The 22,358-nt window shown below is 44.6% G+C and overlaps 2 protein-coding genes across 2 annotated transcripts in view; both read right to left on the bottom strand.

Annotated features, from left to right (window-relative positions):
- The window catches only part of LOC121867681 (protein furry-like), a 34,864-nt gene extending 16,762 nt beyond the window's left edge, over positions 1-18,102 (bottom strand). Inside the window, exons 1-23 of the mRNA XM_042367700.1 lie at positions 18,004-18,102; positions 17,198-17,332; positions 16,832-16,962; positions 16,544-16,702; positions 15,744-15,957; positions 14,491-14,720; positions 14,136-14,287; positions 12,159-12,308; positions 11,128-11,377; positions 9,476-9,575; positions 8,942-9,052; positions 8,529-8,692; positions 8,033-8,253; positions 7,113-7,270; positions 6,263-6,397; positions 5,977-6,117; positions 5,514-5,636; positions 4,826-4,993; positions 4,361-4,501; positions 3,648-3,798; positions 2,479-2,636; positions 1,799-1,933; positions 863-937 (exon numbers count right to left, since the gene is read on the bottom strand). Of these exons, the coding sequence (XP_042223634.1) occupies positions 863-937; positions 1,799-1,933; positions 2,479-2,636; positions 3,648-3,798; positions 4,361-4,501; positions 4,826-4,993; positions 5,514-5,636; positions 5,977-6,117; positions 6,263-6,397; positions 7,113-7,270; positions 8,033-8,253; positions 8,529-8,692; positions 8,942-9,052; positions 9,476-9,575; positions 11,128-11,377; positions 12,159-12,308; positions 14,136-14,287; positions 14,491-14,720; positions 15,744-15,957; positions 16,544-16,702; positions 16,832-16,962; positions 17,198-17,332; positions 18,004-18,063 (3,462 nt within the window). The 5' untranslated portion in view covers positions 18,064-18,102. The remainder of the gene's footprint in view (positions 1-862; positions 938-1,798; positions 1,934-2,478; positions 2,637-3,647; positions 3,799-4,360; positions 4,502-4,825; positions 4,994-5,513; positions 5,637-5,976; positions 6,118-6,262; positions 6,398-7,112; positions 7,271-8,032; positions 8,254-8,528; positions 8,693-8,941; positions 9,053-9,475; positions 9,576-11,127; positions 11,378-12,158; positions 12,309-14,135; positions 14,288-14,490; positions 14,721-15,743; positions 15,958-16,543; positions 16,703-16,831; positions 16,963-17,197; positions 17,333-18,003) is intronic.
- Positions 18,103-18,351: 249 nt separating this feature from the next.
- LOC121867682 (protein furry-like) lies at positions 18,352-19,735 on the bottom strand (the record flags this gene model as incomplete). The annotated part of the gene is given in 2 exon segments (XM_042367701.1): positions 18,352-18,465; positions 19,623-19,735. Coding segments are annotated over 2 exon segments (205 nt in total), but the record flags the coding sequence as incomplete, so codon positions are not given.
- Between the last annotated feature and the right edge of the window lie 2,623 nt (positions 19,736-22,358).

A 22,358-nucleotide genomic window follows, 5' to 3' on the forward strand; every position in this document is an offset into this window, starting at 1 on the left:
AATATTTTTAGGGGGTTTATGAATGACTGAATGATCATCAAGACGTCTATTGTGTCAAGGCGTCTCCCTGATGGTGAGACGTCTACAGTTCTTTATGATGCGATAGTCAACTAAAATATTGTCCCTGTCTCCACATCAAGACGTCTATTGTGTCAAGGCGTCTCCCTGATGGCGAGACGTCTACAGTTCTTTATGATGCGTTAGTCAACTAAAATATTGTCCCTGTCTCCACATCAAGACGTCTATTGTGTCAAGGCGTCTCCCTGATGGTGAGAGACGTCTACAGTTCTTTATGAGGCGTTAGTCAACTAAAATATTGTCCCTGTCTCCACATCAAGACGTCTATTGTGTCAAGGCGTCTCCCTGATGGTGAGACGTCTACAGTTCTTTATGAGGCGTTAGTCAACAAAAATATTGTCCCTGTCTCCACATCAAGACGTCTATTGTGTCAAGGCGTCTCCCTGATGGCGAGACGTCTACAGTTCTTTATGAGGCGTTAGTCAACTAAAATATTGTCCCTGTCTCCACATCAAGACGTCTATTGTGTCAAGGCGTCTCCCTGATGGCGAGACGTCTACAGTTCTTTATGATGCGATAGGTAACTAAAATATTGTCCCTGTCTCCACATCAAGACGTCTATTGTGTCAAGGCGTCTCCCTGATGGTGAGACGTCTACAGTTCTTTATGAGGCGTTAGTCATCTAAAATATTCTCCGTCTCCACTCCCTCCTAGCAATGCTCCCTGAGGTACTGAGGGAGGGAGGGAGGGACTTTTTCTGGACCCCCCCACCCCTAACTAATCATAACAACTGGGATGCCAATTAGGTCGTTCTCTTTCACTCCAGCGATCGTTTAATACATACCGAGGGTGATTTGGGTAAGCCAACTCTCTGTCCGCAGGTGTTGAGTAGGTTAACCAGGCATTCCCGAGCTCTAGCCTGAAATAAACAGACAAACGATGGTGTGGTGAGGTCAGGTCAAGTCAGGTCAGGTTAGATCAGGTCAGGTCAGATCAGGTTAGGTCAGGTCAGATTAGGTTGGGTTAGGTCAGGTCAGGTTAGCTCAGGTCAGGTCAGGTTACAGGTTACAGGTTCAAAGTCTCGGTACAATTCAGACCCAGCGAGTCAGGTGGTTGTGTTCTGTCATCCAATATCTAAGAGGAACATTACAGTATAAATCATTAACCTTCCCACACCTGTATGTAGAGGTGTGGCAGTAGAACCTCCATTTAGTGTACCTCAGTCCCTTATATGGGGGTTTAATATGAAATTGACTTCGATATAATGGACTACTCTCTATATCAGTTCCTTATATGGAGGTTTAATATCTAATGAACCTCGATATAATGGACTACTCTCTAAATTAGTCCCTTATATGGAGGTTTAGTATCTAATGAACCTCGATATAATGGACTGTACTATAGTCCGTTAAAGAGACGTGTTGCTGTATGACGGGAACACCACACGGCATCATCAACTCTTCATTACTACAGAATCTTTACCATGAAACAATAAAAAACAAAATAATTACAAAACCTAAACATAATCAACAATAAATTAATTATGATAAAATTTAAAATCTTCGTAAAATAAAAAATTCTTAAAAGGCAGAATCATAATAATGCCTCGATGAAGTAAGAATAACAATAAAATTTAAAATACTCGTAATTCTTAAAGGTAAATCCAGAACAATTCCTCGATAAAATAATAAATATGATACAATTTAAAATACTCGTAATTCTTAAAAGCTAAAACCATAACAATGCCTCGGGTGAGTGTGGTCGCGGCAACGCCCCGAACCTGAGACAGCCACGGGCGCTTCCAGCCAGCGAGGTGACTGGTGTCAGCCGCAGAGAGCGAGAGGCTCCTGCGGGGTGAGGCCGTCTCCACTCGCTCAGTTCCCATCACTCCGTTGTTGTCGCTGCTCACCCGGTCCTGGAATAGATGGGTGGATTGAGGGGGTGAGGGAGAGGAGCATCAAGACAGGGGGTGAGGGAGAGGAGCATCAAGACAGGGAGTGAGGGAGAGGAGCATTGTACTCAGGCATTTTTGAATTGTAAAAAAGTAATAACTATTCACCTGAGAATATCTTATATTACCAAGTGCTCATGGCCTCAAATACCCATGATATTGGCCAGATTTCATAACAAAAATTCTGGCGGGTGCGGGGGGTGGAGGGGTTGAGTACAGCATTCCTCCCACCATGTTCCCCCCATCCACAATTCTTGGACCCCCTCTTTGGATATTCCTGGATCTCTGTCACTGCCTAAACTGATTCACAATAAGTCACAGTTAATCAAATGGCTGTTTTAATCTTACCAATATAACGAACTTCTGTATGTATGTATGTTTGTATGTGCAGTATGTATGTATGTATGTATGTATGTATGTGTGTGTGTGTGCAGTATGTATGTATGTTTGTATGTGTATGTGTGTGCAGTATGTATGTATGTATAGGTGAAGTATCTTGAGAGCATCACCTGTTCCTGATCTTGCAGACTCTCACTAGTGGCAGAACTGACGGTAGACGACCCAGCGCTGGCGTGACTCGGGAGGACTATCATTCCCGAACCTTTGAGGTACCGGCGGCCAATAATGGGCGTCTGGTTCACGTCGAAGGTGAACTCCATCGTGCGTCCTGTCGGTGGAAAGTGGCGTCTTACTACGAGCGGTGAAATACGACGTTAAATGGGTGTTTTTATTCATACAGTAGAACGTCGATTTAAAGCGATTCAATTTCCTCCCCACCCCACCCCACCCATATCTTCCCAGCCAGGGTTGGGTGGTTATACGCTTACAGTTTTTATCTTATATAATATCACAGACTAAAGTTAGGAGAATATAATTTCCATTGCTAGAATCCTTGCAAGACATCGAATAATTTGAATAAAAACATCATATATTTTGCACAAGATAAATTTTTTTAGCCCTTTGTAATAAAATTAATTAACCCTGGATTTTGTATGTTTAATGCAAACTATAGCATGTTTATATTCAAACTAACCACTACCTTATAAGAATTCCACCAATGTTAATTATATTCTCCTATGTCAGTTCAGTGACATTTTATAAGAGATTAATTTAAGGTCACTTTTAAGGGCAGATAAATAAATAAGCACTAGACCTTGGCATCAACTGTCAAACATATCACCTCACCTCCCCCCTATCAGCTGATCACCAGTACACAGACCATTTCACTTCCCATAATTTTAGCTGTGTTGATTTATGAGTGTTCGTTTTAACATAATACTACAATAAACAATGTTTTGTTTATTCTAGGAGATGGGCTGAGGTGCACCTGGGTAGACTGTCAGTCTTTTTAGTATTTTGTGTTTCTCTCAAGTACCAAACTAAATTATTCCACTGAAACAACACTTTGATTTAGTGCGACTTGGTTTAAAGCGACCTCCCTTGGAACGTATATCATGTTATATCGACGTTCTACTGTAATACATGCAGACATTATGATCAATTTCTCAGTTCTTGATCAATTTCTCTGTTCTTGATCAACTTCTCTGTTCTTGATCAACTTCTCTGTTCTTGATCAATTTCTCTGTTCTTGATCAACTTCTCTGTTCTTGATCAACTTCTCAGTTCTTGATCAATTTCTCTATTCTTGATCAATTTCTCTGTTCCCTTTTCAACTTACCAGGTAACTCCTTCTTGAAGTGGGACTCGATATCAGCAAAGACGTGATGGTCCCAGTAGTGGGTGTGGGAGGAGGCAGGAGGCACCACCAGCGATGATGAACGCGTCACGGCCATCTTCAGTATCCTGAGGGCTTCCTTCCAGTGTGACCCCTGTGAGATATAATCACTTTCATCCACAAATAATGACAATTCCACTTATAATAACGAGGATTGTTTTTGTTTTTTAAAGGCAATGATGACGGAGATGGGAGCTCGTACAGTACAATATAAACATGGTAGAGATGGGTGTTAATAAACATGGTAGAGATGGGTGTTAATGAGGGTTGGGTGTTACTGAGGGTTGGGTGTTACTGAGGGTTGGGTGTTACTGAGGGTTGGGTGTTACTGAGGGTTGGGTGTTACTGAGGGTTGGGTGTTACTGAGGGTTGGAGTGTTGCAAGGGTTGGGTGTTAATGAGGTTAGGTGTTACTGAGGTTGGGTGTTACTGGTTTGGGTGTTACTGAGGTTGCGGAGGTGTTACTGAGGGTTGGGTGTTAATGAGGGTTGGGTGTTACTGAGGGTTGGGTGTTACTGAGGGTTGGGTGTTACTGAGGGTTGGGTGTTACTGAGGGTTGGGTGTTACTGAGGGTTGGGTGTTACTGAGGGTTGGGTGTTACTGAGGGTTGGGTGTTACTTATGGCTGGGTGTTACTTACGGCTGGGTGTTACAGTACCTCAATATACTTAGCGATGACCCTCAACAGATCGCCGTTGACGAGCTGAGCGGCAGCAGTGTTCATGTCGATGTAGTGAAGCATACAGTGTAGGATGTTTAGTATGGGGTTCTGAACAGTCGTGGGTCCTTTCTCCAAGACCTGAAAACATTAGGCGGTTATATATTACAACTTTTATTGTGTGTGTGTGTGTGTGTGTGTGTGTGTGTGTGTGTGTGTGTGTGTGTGTGTGTGTGTGTGTGTGTGTGTGTGTGTGTGTGTGTGTGTGTGTGTGTGTGTGTGTGTGTGTCTCAATATCATAAACTAACAAAACAAAAACCAGACTAATTATCCAAATGACAACTAACCCTGACAACTAATAAAATGACAAAAAAAAAAGAAAGTTAAACCTCAATTTAACGAACTATACGGCGAGGAAAGAAAAGTCCATTACATAGAGGTTTAAACCGTAGACGACAAACTCACCTCAACCAGGAAAGCCATGAGACTGAGGGACAGATGGGCATAAGAGTCATGCAGGTACTTGACTACACACTTGGTCCACTGAAAACTCTCCTTGCTGAAGTTACGGCGGCTGTAAAGTGTCATGACCGTCGCCAAGTTCTCCAGTTCTTTACCTTTCTCGTTACATACCTGGAAAGTGGACGTGGATAAGACTGGATATTGTGATTTTACCCTCTGATGGTGATTTAACCCTTTAAAGACAATGTTTTAACCCTTTTGATGGTGATTTAACCCTCTGAAGACAATGATTTAACTCAAAGGGTTAACTCATGCTGGCTGCGGTAACTTAAAGGTGTTTCCTGCATCATACACAAACAGTACAGTATAAGGTACCTCTCAGTACTCACTCTACATACAAACAAACACAACATGGAGGCTTTCCCTTATAGCAATTTTCTATCTTGAATTCCAAGAACAAATGTCGTCTAATCTTACCTAACTTAACCTAATCTAACCTAACCAAACCTGGAACAGATGTGGATTAACCTAACCAAACCTGGAATAGATATGGATTAACCCAACCTAACCTAACCTGGAAGAAATATGGACTAATCTAACCTAACTTAACCTGGAAGACATGTGGATTAACCTAACCTAACTTAAACTAAGGATATTCACTTTCCGCAACAAGACCCCAGACAGTTCTCACCTGGGCGATGTTTTCCGACGCTTGTATACAGAGGGCGTTGGCGTCTTCGTAGTTCTGCAACATGTACGGCAGTAGGGCTATGACGTTGATGGCAAACGCTCGGCTCTGGCTTGGGTCGACAACCTGCCAAGGGAATTAACACCGTGACAGACTACAACGACAGTAAACTAGCGATCGTCAAGTCCCACAAAACGTAAAAGTAATTTCAAAGCAAACGATTCTTCCTCATCGATAGGAGAGAGAGAGAGAGAGAGAGACTATTATCGTTCTCTCTCTCTCTCTCTCTGTCTTTCATGTGGAGTAAATATAAGGATTGAGAAATATTAAATAGATATAATACAAAGCAATAGAGTGAGAAAGGAAGAAGATGACCATAAACTAACCACATTTCCCCCACATCACCATAAACTAACCAAATTTCACACACACCACCATAAACTAACCAAATTTCCCCCACACTTACTATCAGATCGCTTAGCGGGGTGAAGCGTGAGAGTAGAGTAATGGTTGGCTCGTAGGTGGTGGCGCTCGTACAGCCCTTGAGCAGTAGAGCGTGGACGCCGGGGAAATCCTTCCATTTGAGCTGCTGTTGTAACTTCTCCACCTGCGGTACAAGATGCGTGCGTGTGAGACAATAACGACAACAGCGGCTGGTTTACGATGTCTGTTTACACGATATTTTATTAATTGGTATTGGAGTTTGTTAATGGAGTCCGGATTATTGGATTTTGTATTCCTGGGAGACTCACCTTATCTCGGCAGTCTGGACGATCGAGCGGCAGTCGGGCGAGGACTTTATCCAAGAGCCTCATGGCCAAAATAAACTCATAGTCGTAGTCTGATTCCAACATCGAGACGGCAATCCAGAAGAATTGCGCCAGGACCTGTAACGATCGTAGAACGGCGATTAATTAAACCCGTTGTATACAACAATTTATGTCGTGTTAATTATATAAAAAAAGAGATATTCTTACTGGGTGTATTATAGATTCACACATAAACGCAATACAACACAAATATACTCATAACACACTCAAAACACACTCAAAACACACACACACACACACACAAAACTCTGGATGACTCACAAATCCTGTTCACTTTTTAAAATGACTTTCCTTGGTCTCTCTTACATAGTCCATCCAACCATCCTGTCTCCACCAAACTCTCATTAACCTTCCTTATCTAATCTCTTATCTGCTGGTCACCCTATTGGCCCATATCATTGTTGTATGGTAAGTTACCCCATACAGACATAACCCGTATAGTCACAAAAACAAACGAACAAAAACAAAGATCACGTGAAGAGTAGACGGACCAGTTTATTTCACCTTATTATTCAACAACTTAAAAATTCTACCTGGGTTGGGTTGAATAGGGTTAGGTTAGGTTGGGTCAGGTAGAATAGGGTTGGGTTGGGTTGGGTTGAATAGGGTTAGGTTAGGTTGGGTCAGGTAGAATAGGGTTAAGTTGGGTTGGGTTGGGTAGAATAGGGTTGGGTTAGGTTGTGTTACAGTTAGCATTAGGGTATTTAATCATCATTGGTAAAATAAACTAGGGTGGTTAATCTTCAGGTGAATCCGGTGACCAATATCTTACAGTCATTTTATCATCGGCTGAACTCTGGTCAGCTAACTGCTTCAGCGATTGGGCGGACCGTGACCGGGATAAGTTACTAGACTGTTGAAGCTGATGTTGTTGTTGTCTCATGCGTGTGTCTACGTCTGTTCCGCTCCTTCCTCGCATCTCCGGTTGAACTGTAAACAATGGCTGAACTGTAAACAATGGTTGAACTGTAAACAATGGCTGAACTGTAAACAATGGCTGAACTGTAAACAATGGTTGAACTGTAAACAATGGAACGATTTACATTTCCATCGTTGTATATCACTGGTAACTACAATGGATCCTAACCTAACCTAATTTAACCTAACCTAACTTACCCTAACCTGATCTAACCTAACCTACTCTAACATAAGTTAATTGTGTTTTTTTACCTTTTAGGACTGGACACTAATAACAATGTTAGGTTAGGTTAGCAGTGGTTAGGTTAGGTTAGCTGAGGTTAGGTTAGGTTAGGATCAACAAATGATAGGGGCTCATATGACCAATCAATTCTCTATCCTTGCTCACACAATCCATTTCTACCCCTATAACAATCCCTAATCAAAAAATCTTGAAAATACTAATAAATGATCACAACTCCACACCCCTAACCTGAGGCAGAATAGACGTTGTGTTTCTGTTCCACGGTACTTGATCCCCTCCCACCCTCCCATTAAAAACATCATGGAAAGAAATTGAGATACTTTCCCGATTTGTTATATTTCCACAACTCTGGGCCAAACACATTCACAGGGGGGGGTACAACTGTGATCTCTCGTCGCTACCAAACAAAGATTATTACTCCGAGATGATAAATAAACCAATCGGCCACGTCGATATTATTATTATTATTATCGACTCTTGTATATTTTTCCCGGCTAAGATAAAAGTTCTCAACATCAATACTCCGTTACCCTTGATATCGGCTGTTGGCGACCCCATCGGCTTCCCTCGACCGTACGATATCGAGTAGGACGTGGAGCGAATGTGCCCGCCGGGGGAGACTGGAGCTGAAGGTTGTGGGTATCCGGCTCCGTAGAAATGGCCGATCATCCCGTACCCTATAGGGCCCTTCCTGTCTTTGTTGTTCAGGTTCGGTGTGGATTTGAATAGCTCCCGGACAAACTCGATCGGCCTGTCGAGAGGAAGAGCTTCATTGGTGCCGTATCTTATTAAAACAATTACTTAATACACCTGCAGCAATATCACAATTATTTTACACGCCTGAAACAATAACAACAATCATTCTACACACCTGAAATAATAACAACAATCACTCTACACACCTGAAACAATAACAACAATCACTCTACACACCTGAAACAATAACAACAATCACTCTACACACCTGAAACAATAACAACAATCACTCTACACACCTGAAACAATAACAACAATCACTCTACACACCTGAAGTCAGAGTCCAAGGCGTCAACAGCAGACTCCAAGGTAAGCATTAGCTCCGTGACGTAGCCCTGCATGTCCTCCCCTTGCTCGGCCACCGTTTCCACTAACCGTCCCAGAAGGTCGCTCAGCATGCGAGACGACATAGATACGTGTAACGACCTGAACACCTGCGATAGTTAACGAGTAAAGGAATGCATTAATATGGCGTGGTTTTGTTAGTTGTGAAACCCCCATCTAATGAACTATATAGAGATGAAAGTCCATTATATCGAGGGTCTGTTAGATGTGAAACCCCTTAACCAACAGATTACACGGAGAGAGGAGTTCGTTATACGGCGGTTTCACTGCATCAACGACCTTCGAAGAAATATAAACAGAAATAATAAACAAACCCCAGACTAAACACTGGAGCTCACCTGAAGGGAGCGGCCGGCATAGTGTCTGGAGGAACAGGAGAGCGCTAAGTGGAGTGCGATCTGGGCCCAGCGCTCCTCGATGTGGGTGTGAGGCAGAGAGTGACTGAACACCTAGAGGCAGTGAGACACACGAGGATAAGTGAACAATGTTATGGTGGGGGAATAAAGGAATAATTAACGTCGCTTCACCGAACAAGAGAAGGTAATCCGTGATGTATATGCAACAGAAACAATAATCTAACCTGCCCTCACCTAAATCAAGCTAAATTAACCTCATGTAAAATATTCTACTATAACCTAACCTAACCAATTCTAATATAACCTCACCTAATCTAACCTAACATAATATCACCTAAAAGAAGCAAACTTAACCTAACCTTACCTAAACTTAACCTAACCTAACCTAACCTTAACCTAACCTAACCTTAACCTAATCTAACCTACCCTAACAATACCCAACCATCCAACAGTAACATCAGGGTGTTTAACGACCAATTAACTTAACACGACAGAGCGAGCAAGACTACTACTCACCGTGACAACATGTCGTACAAAGTTGGCGAGCTGTTCGGCGCTCCGGATCGAGAACTGTTTCGATGTGATGTCCTCGTAGGGCCACAGAGGCTGGTTCTTACTGCGGTCACAAGAGGTAGAGTATAATATAAACTCAGGTCAAAAGGTCTCCCCCTCCCAACACCACGCACTCACACCAGATGACAAGAAACACACTCGCACCAGATGACAAGAAACACACTAGCACCAGATGACAAGAAACACACTAGCAAGAAACACAGCACCAGATGACAAGAAACACACTAGCACCAGATGACAAGAAACACACTAGCACCAGATGACAAGAAACACACTCGCACCAGATGACAAGAAACACACTGGCACAAGCACACACTAGATGACAAGAAACACACTAGCACCAGATGACAAGAAACACACTAGCACCAGATGACAAGAAACACACTAGCACCAGATGACAAGAAACACACTAGCACCAGATGACAAGAAACACACTAGCACCAGATGACAAGAAACACACTCAGCACACCAGATGACAAGAAACACACTAGTAGCACAGATGACAAGAAACACACTAGCACCAGATGACAAGAAACACACTAGCACCAGATGACAAGAAACACACTAGCACCAGATGACAAGAAACACATCGGCACAAGATGACAAGAAACACACTAGCACCAGATGACAAGAAAACACACTAGCACCAGATGACAAGAAACACACTAGCACTAGATGACAAGAAACACACTAGCACTAGATGACAAGAAACACACTAGCACTAGATGGCAAGAAATACACTAGCACCAGATGATTAAGAAACACACACTGGCACCAGATGACAAGAAACACACTAGCACCAGATGACAAGAAACACACTAGCACTGATGACAAGAAACATACTAGCACAAGACATGACAAGAAACACACTAGCACCAGATGACAGCAACACACTCTAGCACCAGATGACAAGAAACACACTAGCACCAGATGACAAGAAACACACTCGCACCAGATGACAAGAAACACACTAGCACCAGATGACAAGAAACACACTAGCACAAGATAACAAGAAACACACTCGCACCAGATGACAAGAAACACACTGGCACAAGATGACAAGAAACACACACTAGCACCAGATGACAAGAAACACACTAGCACCAGATGACAGTCAGGGTAAGTCAGCTACGAAAATATCATCACTTAGAGCATATAAATGAGTCACTCAGCCTATGAAAATAAATTATACAGTACAATATTATATGGAACTGTTCTTAGTAATTACAATGATAAGAATATTCTCTCTCTATATGATGCCAAATGTACTTTATTCTATTGCTCTCTCTCTCCCTCTCTCCCTTTCTCACCCTCTTATTCTACCTCCTCTCTCTCTTTCCCTTTATCACCCTCTCTCTATTCCTCTTTCTCTCTCTCTCTCTTTCCCTTTATCACCCTCTCTCTCTCCCTCTTTTTCTCTCCCCTTCTCACCATCTTATTCTACCTCCTCTCTCTCTCATTCCCTTTATCACCCTCTCTCAATTCCTCTTTTTCTCTCCCTCTCTCTCTCTCTTTCCCTTCATCACCCTCTCTCTACTCCTCCCTTTCTCACCCTCTCATTCTGTCCCTCTCTCTCCTCTCCCCCTTACCCTCACCTGGAAACAATAAAGTCTATAAGAGCCATAATGCTATACTGCAGATCATCCTGGGGCACGTGTTCTGGCCCAGTGGCCGAGGAGCCAGAAACCGTGTCAGCATTGTCATCCGAGGTGATTATGACGGGATTGGTAACGCTGTCGTCCGTCAACCCGGCCGGCGCCCCCACGTCACTTGTCGGTTCGGGCGGGTTCTCGAAGCCCGGCGGAGCGGCGACTATCGGTGGCGTGGGATCGCTTGGGGGCTCCTCTGTGGGTGTGGAGATATTAGTCGGGAATTACGGAGAGTGTTGGTATGTATTCGTTTGTCTGTCTCTAAGGTAATACTATTTTTTAACACTACAGTATTTTTAGTTCATAAGAATATTGATAAGTGAGAAGACTGGTGTAAAGAAACAAACAAACACACATACACAGAGTTATGTAGGTATAATATGCAATCAAAACACACACACACACACACACACACACACACACACACACACACAATACTCCTCAACTTGACCTTGGTTCCTTCCTCAAGAATCCTTCCCTGGTTCTATATAAGTTAGGGTTGTTAAGTGAAGGCAAGTTTAATACTATACCCTTCCCACAGTAACCTGGCCCATGCCCCTCATCTATACTTATACCTGATTGGTTCATTTAAATCTCAACTATGTTCACAGTTGGTAAGCAGATCTGTTAACATCTTAAATAATGTTAAATATATGAACTGACAAAATGCAAATGATTTCAAGACATTAACACTTCAGAGAGGATGTTAGAAATTTTTTAATATTTATCATAAAACGTCGATATAAATATGCACTTATACACGTGCAGTTCGGGAGGAGGTAAACAATCAGGGGGACCAATCAACTATGGGCTAATCAAAATAAACTATGGGCTAATCAGCAGGTAAAATAAAACTAGGGGCTAATCAGCAGGTAATCTCGCCAATATAAACATCATCACTAACCCCACACTACCACCCCCACCCCCCAATGGGAAAAAACCAAACAATAACGTACGACTTCCGAGCATCGTCTCACCGGTAAAGTTCTTGTTGTGAGTAAAAATGTTGTTGGGTATTAGGCCGTAACCTAGCAGCGTGGTCTTGTTGTTGAGGAGGACCCGAGCCACGCCGAGGTGGTCGCGATGGTCAGCTACGACGGTCAGCAAGTGAACCAGCAGCGTCTTGCCTGAGTGCGACCAAACAACAAATATGGATTAGGATAAAATACATACATACATACATACATACATACATACATACATACATACATACATACATACATACATAGATAGATGCAATTATTCCTCCATGACCTCAAATATTCTGTTAAACTCAAGGCTAATATTTATCTTCCATCTCTTAGGTTATTATGTGACCAAAATATATCACAACTATGACCTGCGAATAACTCTCGATAAAGGTTGATTGATTGATTGGCTTATTGATTGATTGGTTGATTGGCTAATTGATTGATTCATTAGTTGATTGATTGTGGTAATTACATCCCTGGTGACTCACAGCGTAGGGTCCTATGCCCCAAACTAAACAAAGAGCTCGGAAGGCTAAAAACAAAAGAACGCACAAATAAAAAAAATAAACAAATTCTCGATAAAGACAAGAGATCAACACAATGAGACGGTCGTTACAGCGAGACCTCTATCTAACGAGCACGATGGAGAGAAAAGTCCATTATTTTGAGGCTCCTTTAAAGGTGAAACCCCCATTTAATGAACTATATCAGGTGCTGAGTGTAACAATAGGCCAAGCGCTTCCCCCCCCCCCCGACCTTTCCTCCTCCTGCAGAAAAACAAACTGTGCGGGTAATGTGATATTTGTAAGGTTGAGAGCCATACTAGTGAAGGTGGGTAAAAGCACCTCTACAGCACCTCGAGGTAGAGTGACGGGGAGAGGGAAATAAGCGCCCGCGGCCACTGATCGTAGCGACTCGTTATATTCCACTTTCTCAGCCAATGGGAGTACAGTAGCTAAAACAACTATCCGTGCATACTTTGTGGGAAATGATACGAGACCATGGACGATATATTTTGGTATCTATATGAGGGCTGTCACTAGTCACACATAAAATTTCGGAGCATATCGACCCCCCACACCTGCACAGATAGTTGTTTTAGCCACTGTACATGTGTCTACAAAAATGTCGTAGGAATGGTACGTAATAACACTTGGGAATTTTTTATTTTTTCCCAATTGGCAGAAAGGAGGGAGTCAGTCAGGGCCATTGGGTGAAAAATAAACAAAACAGAGAGGAGGGTGGGCGAGGGGGTGGGCGAGGGGGGTGGGTGAGGGGGGTGGGCCAGAGGGGTGGGGGTGATGGCAAGTGGTGTGTGATGTTCCAGTCCGAGTGACGAGTCTCATCGCACCAATAGGGGTTTAACAGGGAGGACGAGGAGGCAGCTGGGAGTGATGATGATCAGTAATATTATTAATACAAGTCTTTGTTTATTGTAATTTTTGTGACATTACCGAGACTTAAGTACCTGTATTTTTTGGCCCCCGGTCGAAATATTGGCCGAGTATTGTTTACTTCTATACAAACAGCAATGACCTTTTTCAGTTTCTGGTGTGGTCTTAATACCTCGAGAATGTCTATTAATGAAACTGTAAACATCATAAACAATATTTACTGTAAACAATCTTTTCAACTTTAGTATCTGCCTTAACAGCTCTACCCACTGCCACTTGAATGAACTCAGTATCTCCATTGGGTCAAAAGTTACATCATTTTTAATTTTCTCAACTTTAAGAGCGTTTTTCTCCATTGTGATTTTTGCCGCTTGGTCCCTTGTCGCACTTAGAGCCTGATACAGAGATGAAAGTCCATTATATCGAGGGTCCGTTAGATATAAAACCTCCATCTAATGAACTATATAGAGATGAAAGTCCATTATATCGAGGGTCCGTTAGATATAAAACCTCCATCTAACGAACTATATAGAGATGAAAGTCCGTTATATGTAGGTTTCACTGTATGTAAGTTAATCACTATACGTACAGTGTAGGTGGACGAGTGGCCGGGAGTGATCAAGACCCAAGGTAATAATGTGCAGCATGAGAGGCACGTGGATCGACCAGTCCACACTGTGACAGTCGACGTCTATGCCCGCCACGATCACGTCACAGATTAACATCACCGCCAGATTGCACCTGAGAAAAAAAAAAGGCCGCCAGGTTAGGTTAGGTTGGGTCAGGTTAAACTAGGCTTAGGTTAGGTTGGGTCAGGTTAAACTAAGGTTAGGTTTAAACTCACAAAAAACGTCTACTACTGCATCTCCACACATCCAAATACGTACAACATAACATCCTCGCCTGGGAAAAACAATTAACCCCACAATTACACACCACCTCACCTGTGAAATGCAGTGATGGGTTGAGAACTATCAGGTAAGTACTCCGTCAGCGGTGCGAAGTAGCCCCCGTACTCTGGCATGGGTAGCGGGTGCGGCTGCGGAGGTTCGTAACGCTCGCTGGTGTCGTCTATTCCCGTCGCCGCACTCCCCCCCGCCGCTGTTACCCCACCACTGGTGTTGTTGTTCTGGGCTCGTAAGATGGCAAAATTATCCTCTTGGGGTATACCAGCCTGGAAGTATAAATATTTGAATAAATCGATAACTCACGCACTAAATAATAGGAAATCTTACAGAGTCGAAGGCCACAACAACCTGATATTAATATAGTCACTGGCAGACCACTCTCACACTACAGAATGGCCCCCAAATTCACGGATTTTTACTTGTGGTTCTCTGTTATTCGCGGATGACACCCTGGATGTAGCCAAGAATATCTGTGGGTAGTTTTAAAGTTGCCGGCATTTTGGCTGGGACAGAGAGCCATTTGTTCTAGAGAGAGAAATTCCCTTTACCTGTATTGTAAATATGTGTGTGTGTGTGTGTGTGTGTGTGTGTGTGTGTTTAGATACACACACACACACACAAAACACATACAAATTTATTAAAAATGTGAGTCTACCCTCTAGTTTGAGCTCTATTAATAAATACCGTACTGTAATAGAGCTGTACTATAATTCCCATACAGTGAAAGCTCTATTAAGCGGACTGTACAGAGATGAAAATCCATTACATCGAGGGTCCGTTATATATGGAACCCCCATCTAATGAACTACCTGTATATGGTGAGAGAAGTCCGTCATGCAGAGGTCTTGCCATAATACAAAACCCCAAACATATGAATGAGAGAGAGAGAGAGAGAGAGAGATATGTTTCCTGATAGGAGATATAAGCACTGTTGGCGGCACACGTGTAATCAGCTTAACGCTCTAGTGGTCTTTTATTTCCCCCCTTCCCAACACTACACACATTGGCCCTGACACAATATAGAACAGTTATCCCATAAAAATCCTAAAATCTCTGACAAAAGAATGTTTATTCCCTAGAAAATCCCCTAAATGTGGTAGTGAAACATTTAACCCCTAAAATAATCCCTAAAGTCTGTGCTAATAAAGACAATTATCCCTAAAAACCCTAAAATCTTTGATAACAGAACATTTAACCCCTAAAGTCTGTGCTAATAAAGACAATTATCCCTAAAAACCCTAAAATCTTTGATAACAGAACATTTAACCCCTAAAGTCTGTGATACTCACCTCGACAGGGTTTGGATTCAGGTCCTCCTGCATATTAGACGACAAGGAATTGGGCGCCAGCGAGGAGTTGGGTCGAGACTTGATATTGATGGCCGTGGTCGCTGCCGTCGAGGCGGCCGCCGAACTGTCCACGGCAATTACGCTCGACACCCCGGACCCCACACTGGACACGCTGCGTAGCGACCCGGGGGCGCTGCGCTGTTCCCTCGACACACTGACCGCCCAAACAAACAAACACCAACGCTTATATAGACATACTGTATATCGTACACCTCTACTTATATAATTAATTACATAAAAAATCTATCTATTTATATAATTTAAGACAAAAACAGAGAAGTGAAGAACAACTAATTATGATCCTGTGTTAATAATCAGGATCCATTTGGGTACTAATTTTGTGATCCATTTGTCTAATAATTAATTGTGATTGTCCAAATAATTATGATCCCTGGTGTAAATAATTAATTAAGGATAGATTATGACGCGACGACACTTTGATATTAATGTAAACAAAGACAGACTGTAGTGTAACCTCTATTTAACGGACTATATAGAGAGGAAAGTCCATTATATCGAGGGTCTGATAGCTGTGAAACCTCCATCTAATGAACTATATAGAGAGGAAAGTCCATTATATCAAGACTCCAATACAAAAAAAAACACATCTAACAAACATTATTGACATGAAAGTTCGTTATATCGAGGGCACGTTAGATGTAAAACCCCCATATAACGGATTATGAGGAGGTTTCACTACATCAAGATCTCCACGGGAACAAGATGACTAATTCACGTACAGAGGCGAATATCTTTCCCTGGGGAGGTCGTGGTGATCCCCCGAGTGTCTCTTGGTGTGTATTGTTCCGCGTTCTGAGGGCGTCTGTTCCTGGGGCGCTCCACTACCCCCGACGCCTCCGCCCTCGCCGTGTGATGACGTCTTCCTCATCGATGTCAGTCTGGGGGAGAGAGAAACAGATTAATTACTGTATAATGTTATGGTTAGGGAGTGGGCAGGCAGAACCTACCTGAAGAAGGGAAGTTTATTTACAGTTACCTGAAGAAGGAGGAAGACTCTCTACACCCACCTGAAGAAGGGAGGAGTCTCAGTGCGCTCTATGACACAGTTGAGAGTCTCCACTGTGCCCATCTCGGCCATAAGTTCCTCCACCAGGCGGTCTGGCCGGGCTCGACCCACGTACACGATGACCCTCTTGGCCTGGGAGGAAGGGAGGTCAGTAAAGTTATCACATGAACATTAGACACCCTGGCTTATTTCACCTGATGATGTGATAAATATAACAATGATAACTTAACCTAATATAAAGTAACTTAACCTAACTGACCCTACCCTCCCCTACCCTCCCCTCCCCTACACTCCCCCCACTCCCCTCCCCTACCCCCACCCACCCCTACCCTACCCTACCCAGACACAGGTCATAAATAACACTCACATAAGGCAGCAACTCGGTGGCGGCCATACCGGTAATGATGAACAGGTAACGGATAATAACTTTAAGGTTATTAGGCCAACAGGTACACAGTGCGGCCCACAGTTCCTCCACTTCTTTGGGGTGATCTTCTCCTAGCTGGTGAGAGAGAGAGTGAGTGTGAGAGAGAGAGGGTAGGTGGTCCTTTCCTAGCTGGTGAGAGAGAGAGAGAGAGAGAGAGAGTGGAGGTGGTCCTTTCCTAGCTGGAGAGAGAAGAGAGAGAGAGAGAGATGTGAGAGGAGTGTAGGTGGTCCTTCCTAGCTGGTGAGAGAGAGTGAGAGAGGGTAGGTGGTCCTTTTCTATGGAGAGAGAGAGAGAGATGTGAGAGAGAGGGTAGGTGGTCCTTTCCTAGCTGGTGAGAAAGAGAGAGAGAGTCAAACCCTATCAAAGTCTCCCTCAATAATTGATTCCGACCACATTTTTATACAGAGATAAAAAATGAGACAGAAGGAGAAGGAAGGAAGAGAAGGAAGGAAGAGAAGAGGAGATAGGGAAGGAGAGGAGGCAGGGAAGGATAAAGATAAAAGAAAGAATGAAAGAAAGAGGAGAATGATAAACAAAGAGAAAGGTTAAAAAAAACACCTAATAAAAACGAAAATAAACAAACACAAAAAATAAAATTCAATAAAATCATCATCTCTAAACAAACACAGGAGCAGTTAACACGGTAAATAAAACAGGTGAGAGGTCAAGTGGGAGGTCAAGTGGGAGGTCAAGTGGGAGGTCAAGTGAGAGGTCAAGTGAGAGGTCAAGTGAGACAAACCTCCTACCTTGGCAGTAATGTAGAAGAGGTTATTGAGTACCATCTCCGTGGCCTCCGCTGACCCCATCTCGCGGCGGAGATCTGACCCCCGGCCATTGTCTCCGTAGTACTGTAGTGAAGAAACATTTAAACAATGATGTGATGTTGTTTCTGTAATAAATTGTATTATATTGTGTCCCACGTCCAGAGTAAGACATTGTCCCACGTCCAGAGTAAGACATTGTCCCACGTCTACAGTACAGTGCCTAAAAGAGAGCTCAGGTTCTCAGTCATGTTAATATTGTTATTATCCACTCTGTATCTGTGTTTTACCGCTAAATAAACTGTTTCAATTCAATACCTGGCAGGAGCGGAGGCAGGAGGCGGAGTACTAGGGTCTACCAGCTCCATGTTGTAGAGCCACGGCAACAGGTAGTGGAGCAACAACTGGCGGGCAGCACAAGGGCGGTCTGTAGCCTGTAACTGATCTCTGTAACGTCAAAGATACAGCATTAGTCTCTCTGTAACAGCAAGAAGACAGCATTAGTCTCTCTGTAACAGCAAGGATACAGCATTAGTCTCTCTGTAACAGCAAGAAGACAGCGATTTTCCGGCTAACAGAGATACAGGTACAGTACTGTATTATCCTCCCTTTAAGTCTTGAGAATACAGTAACACCCTTCCTGTAACATAACTGATATAATCTTAATAATTTATAATACACTCCAGAAATATATTATTACTATAATCTGTCAATAACTGTAAAACAAATACAAAGAATTATCTAAAATGTGGAATTATCACACAAATAAGTGGAATTATCACACAAATAAGAGGAATTATCACACAAATAAGTGGAATTATCACACAAATAAGTGGAATTATCACACAAATAAGTGGAATTATCACACAAATAAGTGGAATTATCACACAATAAGTGGAATTGTCACACAAATAAGTGGAATTATCACAGAATTATCCCCACAAAGATCTATCGGGTCTCAAACCAAGATGAAGAGACACAAATGGCTCAAGAGTGTGTGTGTGTGTGTGTGTGTGTGTGTGTGTGTGTGCTAGTATTACACAGACACACACACACACACACCAACCCTACCCTCACCACCCCTCTCACCACCACCCCTCTCACCACCCTACCCTCACCCCCCTCTCTTCCCCTCTTAGTTCCTGTCTTAACAACATCCTTCCCACATTTAAAATTTTATCTCCTCACTGCTAATCCCCTTCCCTCTCACCTGTACTCTCGAGAGCTAATTATTTCTCTTAGTGTCCAGGTGAGTGCAGACCCTTCCCTCTGGTGTGTGTGTGTGTGTGTGTGTGTGTGTGAGAACTTGCATCATTGTGTAATTGATAACTCTTCTTTAACTGGCACTGGCACCATTCCCTACCTGGCACCATTCCCTACCAGACACCATTACCTAACTGGCACTCTTCCCTACGGTTCATACTCGAGGGTTGGTAGTGTGGCACTTATAAGGCACAAATATGGAGGATTATGTCAAGTGCCACATCACCACAGGAGTATTGGCACTGAGGTCTACTCCAGTGCCATCTTTGAGGAGCATAGAGGTGATTCAATCTTGTTCCTCACCAATCCACCACCTACTCCTGCTCCTCCTTCACTCCTACCTGAGAACATGGGCATGGTGAGCTCTGGGTGGAGGAGGGCCAGCTGCTTGGAGAGGTACAGCTGGGAACGGGAGTAGGTCGACGATAACAGCACGTCCAGGGTAGATGACTCTCTCTGTAACAACAACAAAGGTAAACACACGTCACTCACGCTCACTGTACACGTCATTATGTCATCATTGTACACGTCACCACATACGTCATTATACACGAATTAATCCTTAAAAACACTGAAATAATAATTTTATTATTATTTACCCAACACACAGTACCACAACACCACACACCCAGCCTACAGTACCACAACACACACCCAGCCTACAGTACCACAACACCACACACCCAGCCTACACCACACCCAGCCTACACTACACACCCAGCCTACAGTACCACAACACCACACACCCAGCCTACACTACACCCAGCCTACAGTGCCACAACACCACACACCCAGCCTACACTACACCCAGCCTACAGTACCACAACACCCACACACCCAGCCTACACTACACCCACCTGTACCACAACACCACACCCAGCCACACTACACCCAGCCTACAGTACCACAACACCACACACCCAGCCTAAGTACCACAACACCACACACCCAGCCTACACTACACCCAGCCTACAGTACCACAACACCACACACCCAGCCTACAGTACCACACACCCAGCCTACAGCACCACAACACCACACACCCAGCCTACACTACACCCAGCCTACAGTACCACAACACCACACACCCACACTACACCCAGCCCACAGTACCACAACACCACACACCCAGCCTACACTACACCCAGCCTACAGTACCACAACACCACACACCCAGCCCACACTACACCCAGCCTACAGTACCACAACACCACACACCCAGCCTACACTACACCCAGCCTACAGTACCACAACACCACACACCCAGCCTACACTACACCCAGCCTACAGTGCACCACAACACCACCACACCCAGCCTACACTACACCCAGCCTACAGTACCACAACACCACACACCCAGCCTACACTACACCCAGCCTACAGTACCACAACACACACACACCCAGCCTACACTACACCCAGCCTACAGTACCACAACACCACACACCCAGCCTACACCACACCCAGCCTACACTACACCCAGCCTACAGTACCACAACACCACACACCCAGCCTCACACTACACCCAGCCTACAGTACCACAACACCACACACACCCAGCCTACACACACCCAGCCACAGACACCACAACACCACACACCCAGCCTACACTACACCCAGCCTACAGTACCACAACACCACACCCAGCCTACACACACCCAGCCTACAGTACCACAACACCACACCCAGCCCACACTACACCCAGCCCACAGTACCACAACACACCACACCCAGCCTACAGTACCACAACACCACACACCCAGCCTACACTACACCCAGCCCACAGCACCACACAACACCACACACCCAGCCTACAGTGCCACACCCACACCCAGCCTACAGTACCACAACACCACACCCAGCCTACACTACACCCAGCCTACAGTACCACAACACCACACACCCAGCCTACACTACACCCAGCCTACAGTACCACAACACCACACACCCAGCCTACACTACACCCAGCCTACACACACCCAGCCTACAGCCCACACACCCACACACCCAGCCTACACTACACCCAGCCTACAGTACCACAACACCACACCCAGCCCACACTACACCCAGCCCACAGTACCACAACACCACACACCCAGCCTACACCACACCCAGCCTACAGTGCACCACAACACCACACACCCAGCCTACAGTCCACAACACCACACACCCAGCCCACACACACCCAGCCTACAGACCACAACACCACACACACCCAGCCACAGTACCACAACACCACACACCCAGCCTACACTACACCCAGCCTACAGTACCACAACACCACACACCCAGCCTACACTACACCCAGCCTACAGTACCACAACACCACACACCCACTACACTACACCCAGCCTACAGACCACAACACCACACACCCAGCCTACAGCAACACAACACCACACACCCAGCCCACACTACACCCAGCCTACAGTCACCACAACACCACACACCCAGCCTACACTACACCCAGCCTACAGTACCACAACACACACACACCCAGCCTACACTACACCCAGCCTACAGTACCACAACACCACACACCCAGCCTACACTACACCCAGCCTACAGTACCACAACACCACACACCAGCCCACTCACACCCAGCCTACAGTACCACAACACCACACACCCAGCCTACACTACACCCAGCCTACAGTACCACAACACCACACACCCAGCCTACACTACACCCAGCCTACAGTACCACAACACCACACACAGCCTACACTACACAGCCTACAGTACCCACAACACCACACACCCAGCCTACACTACACCCAGCCACAGTACCACAACACCACACACAGCCACCACTACACCCAGTACCACAACACCACACACCCAGCCTACACTACACCCAGCCTACAGTACCACAACACCACACACCCAGCCACACACCAGCCACACTACACCCAGCCCACAGTACCCACCCACACCAGCCCACACTACACCCAGCCTACAGTACCACAACACCACACACCCAGCCTACACACACAGCCACAGTACCACAACACCCACACCCAGCCTACAGTACACAACACCACACACCCAGCCCACCACAGTACCACAACACCACA

Source organism: Homarus americanus, unplaced genomic scaffold, assembly GCF_018991925.1.
Source record: "Homarus americanus isolate GMGI-L3 unplaced genomic scaffold, GMGI_Hamer_2.0 scaffold46583, whole genome shotgun sequence".
Classification (NCBI taxonomy): domain Eukaryota; kingdom Metazoa; phylum Arthropoda; class Malacostraca; order Decapoda; family Nephropidae; genus Homarus; species Homarus americanus.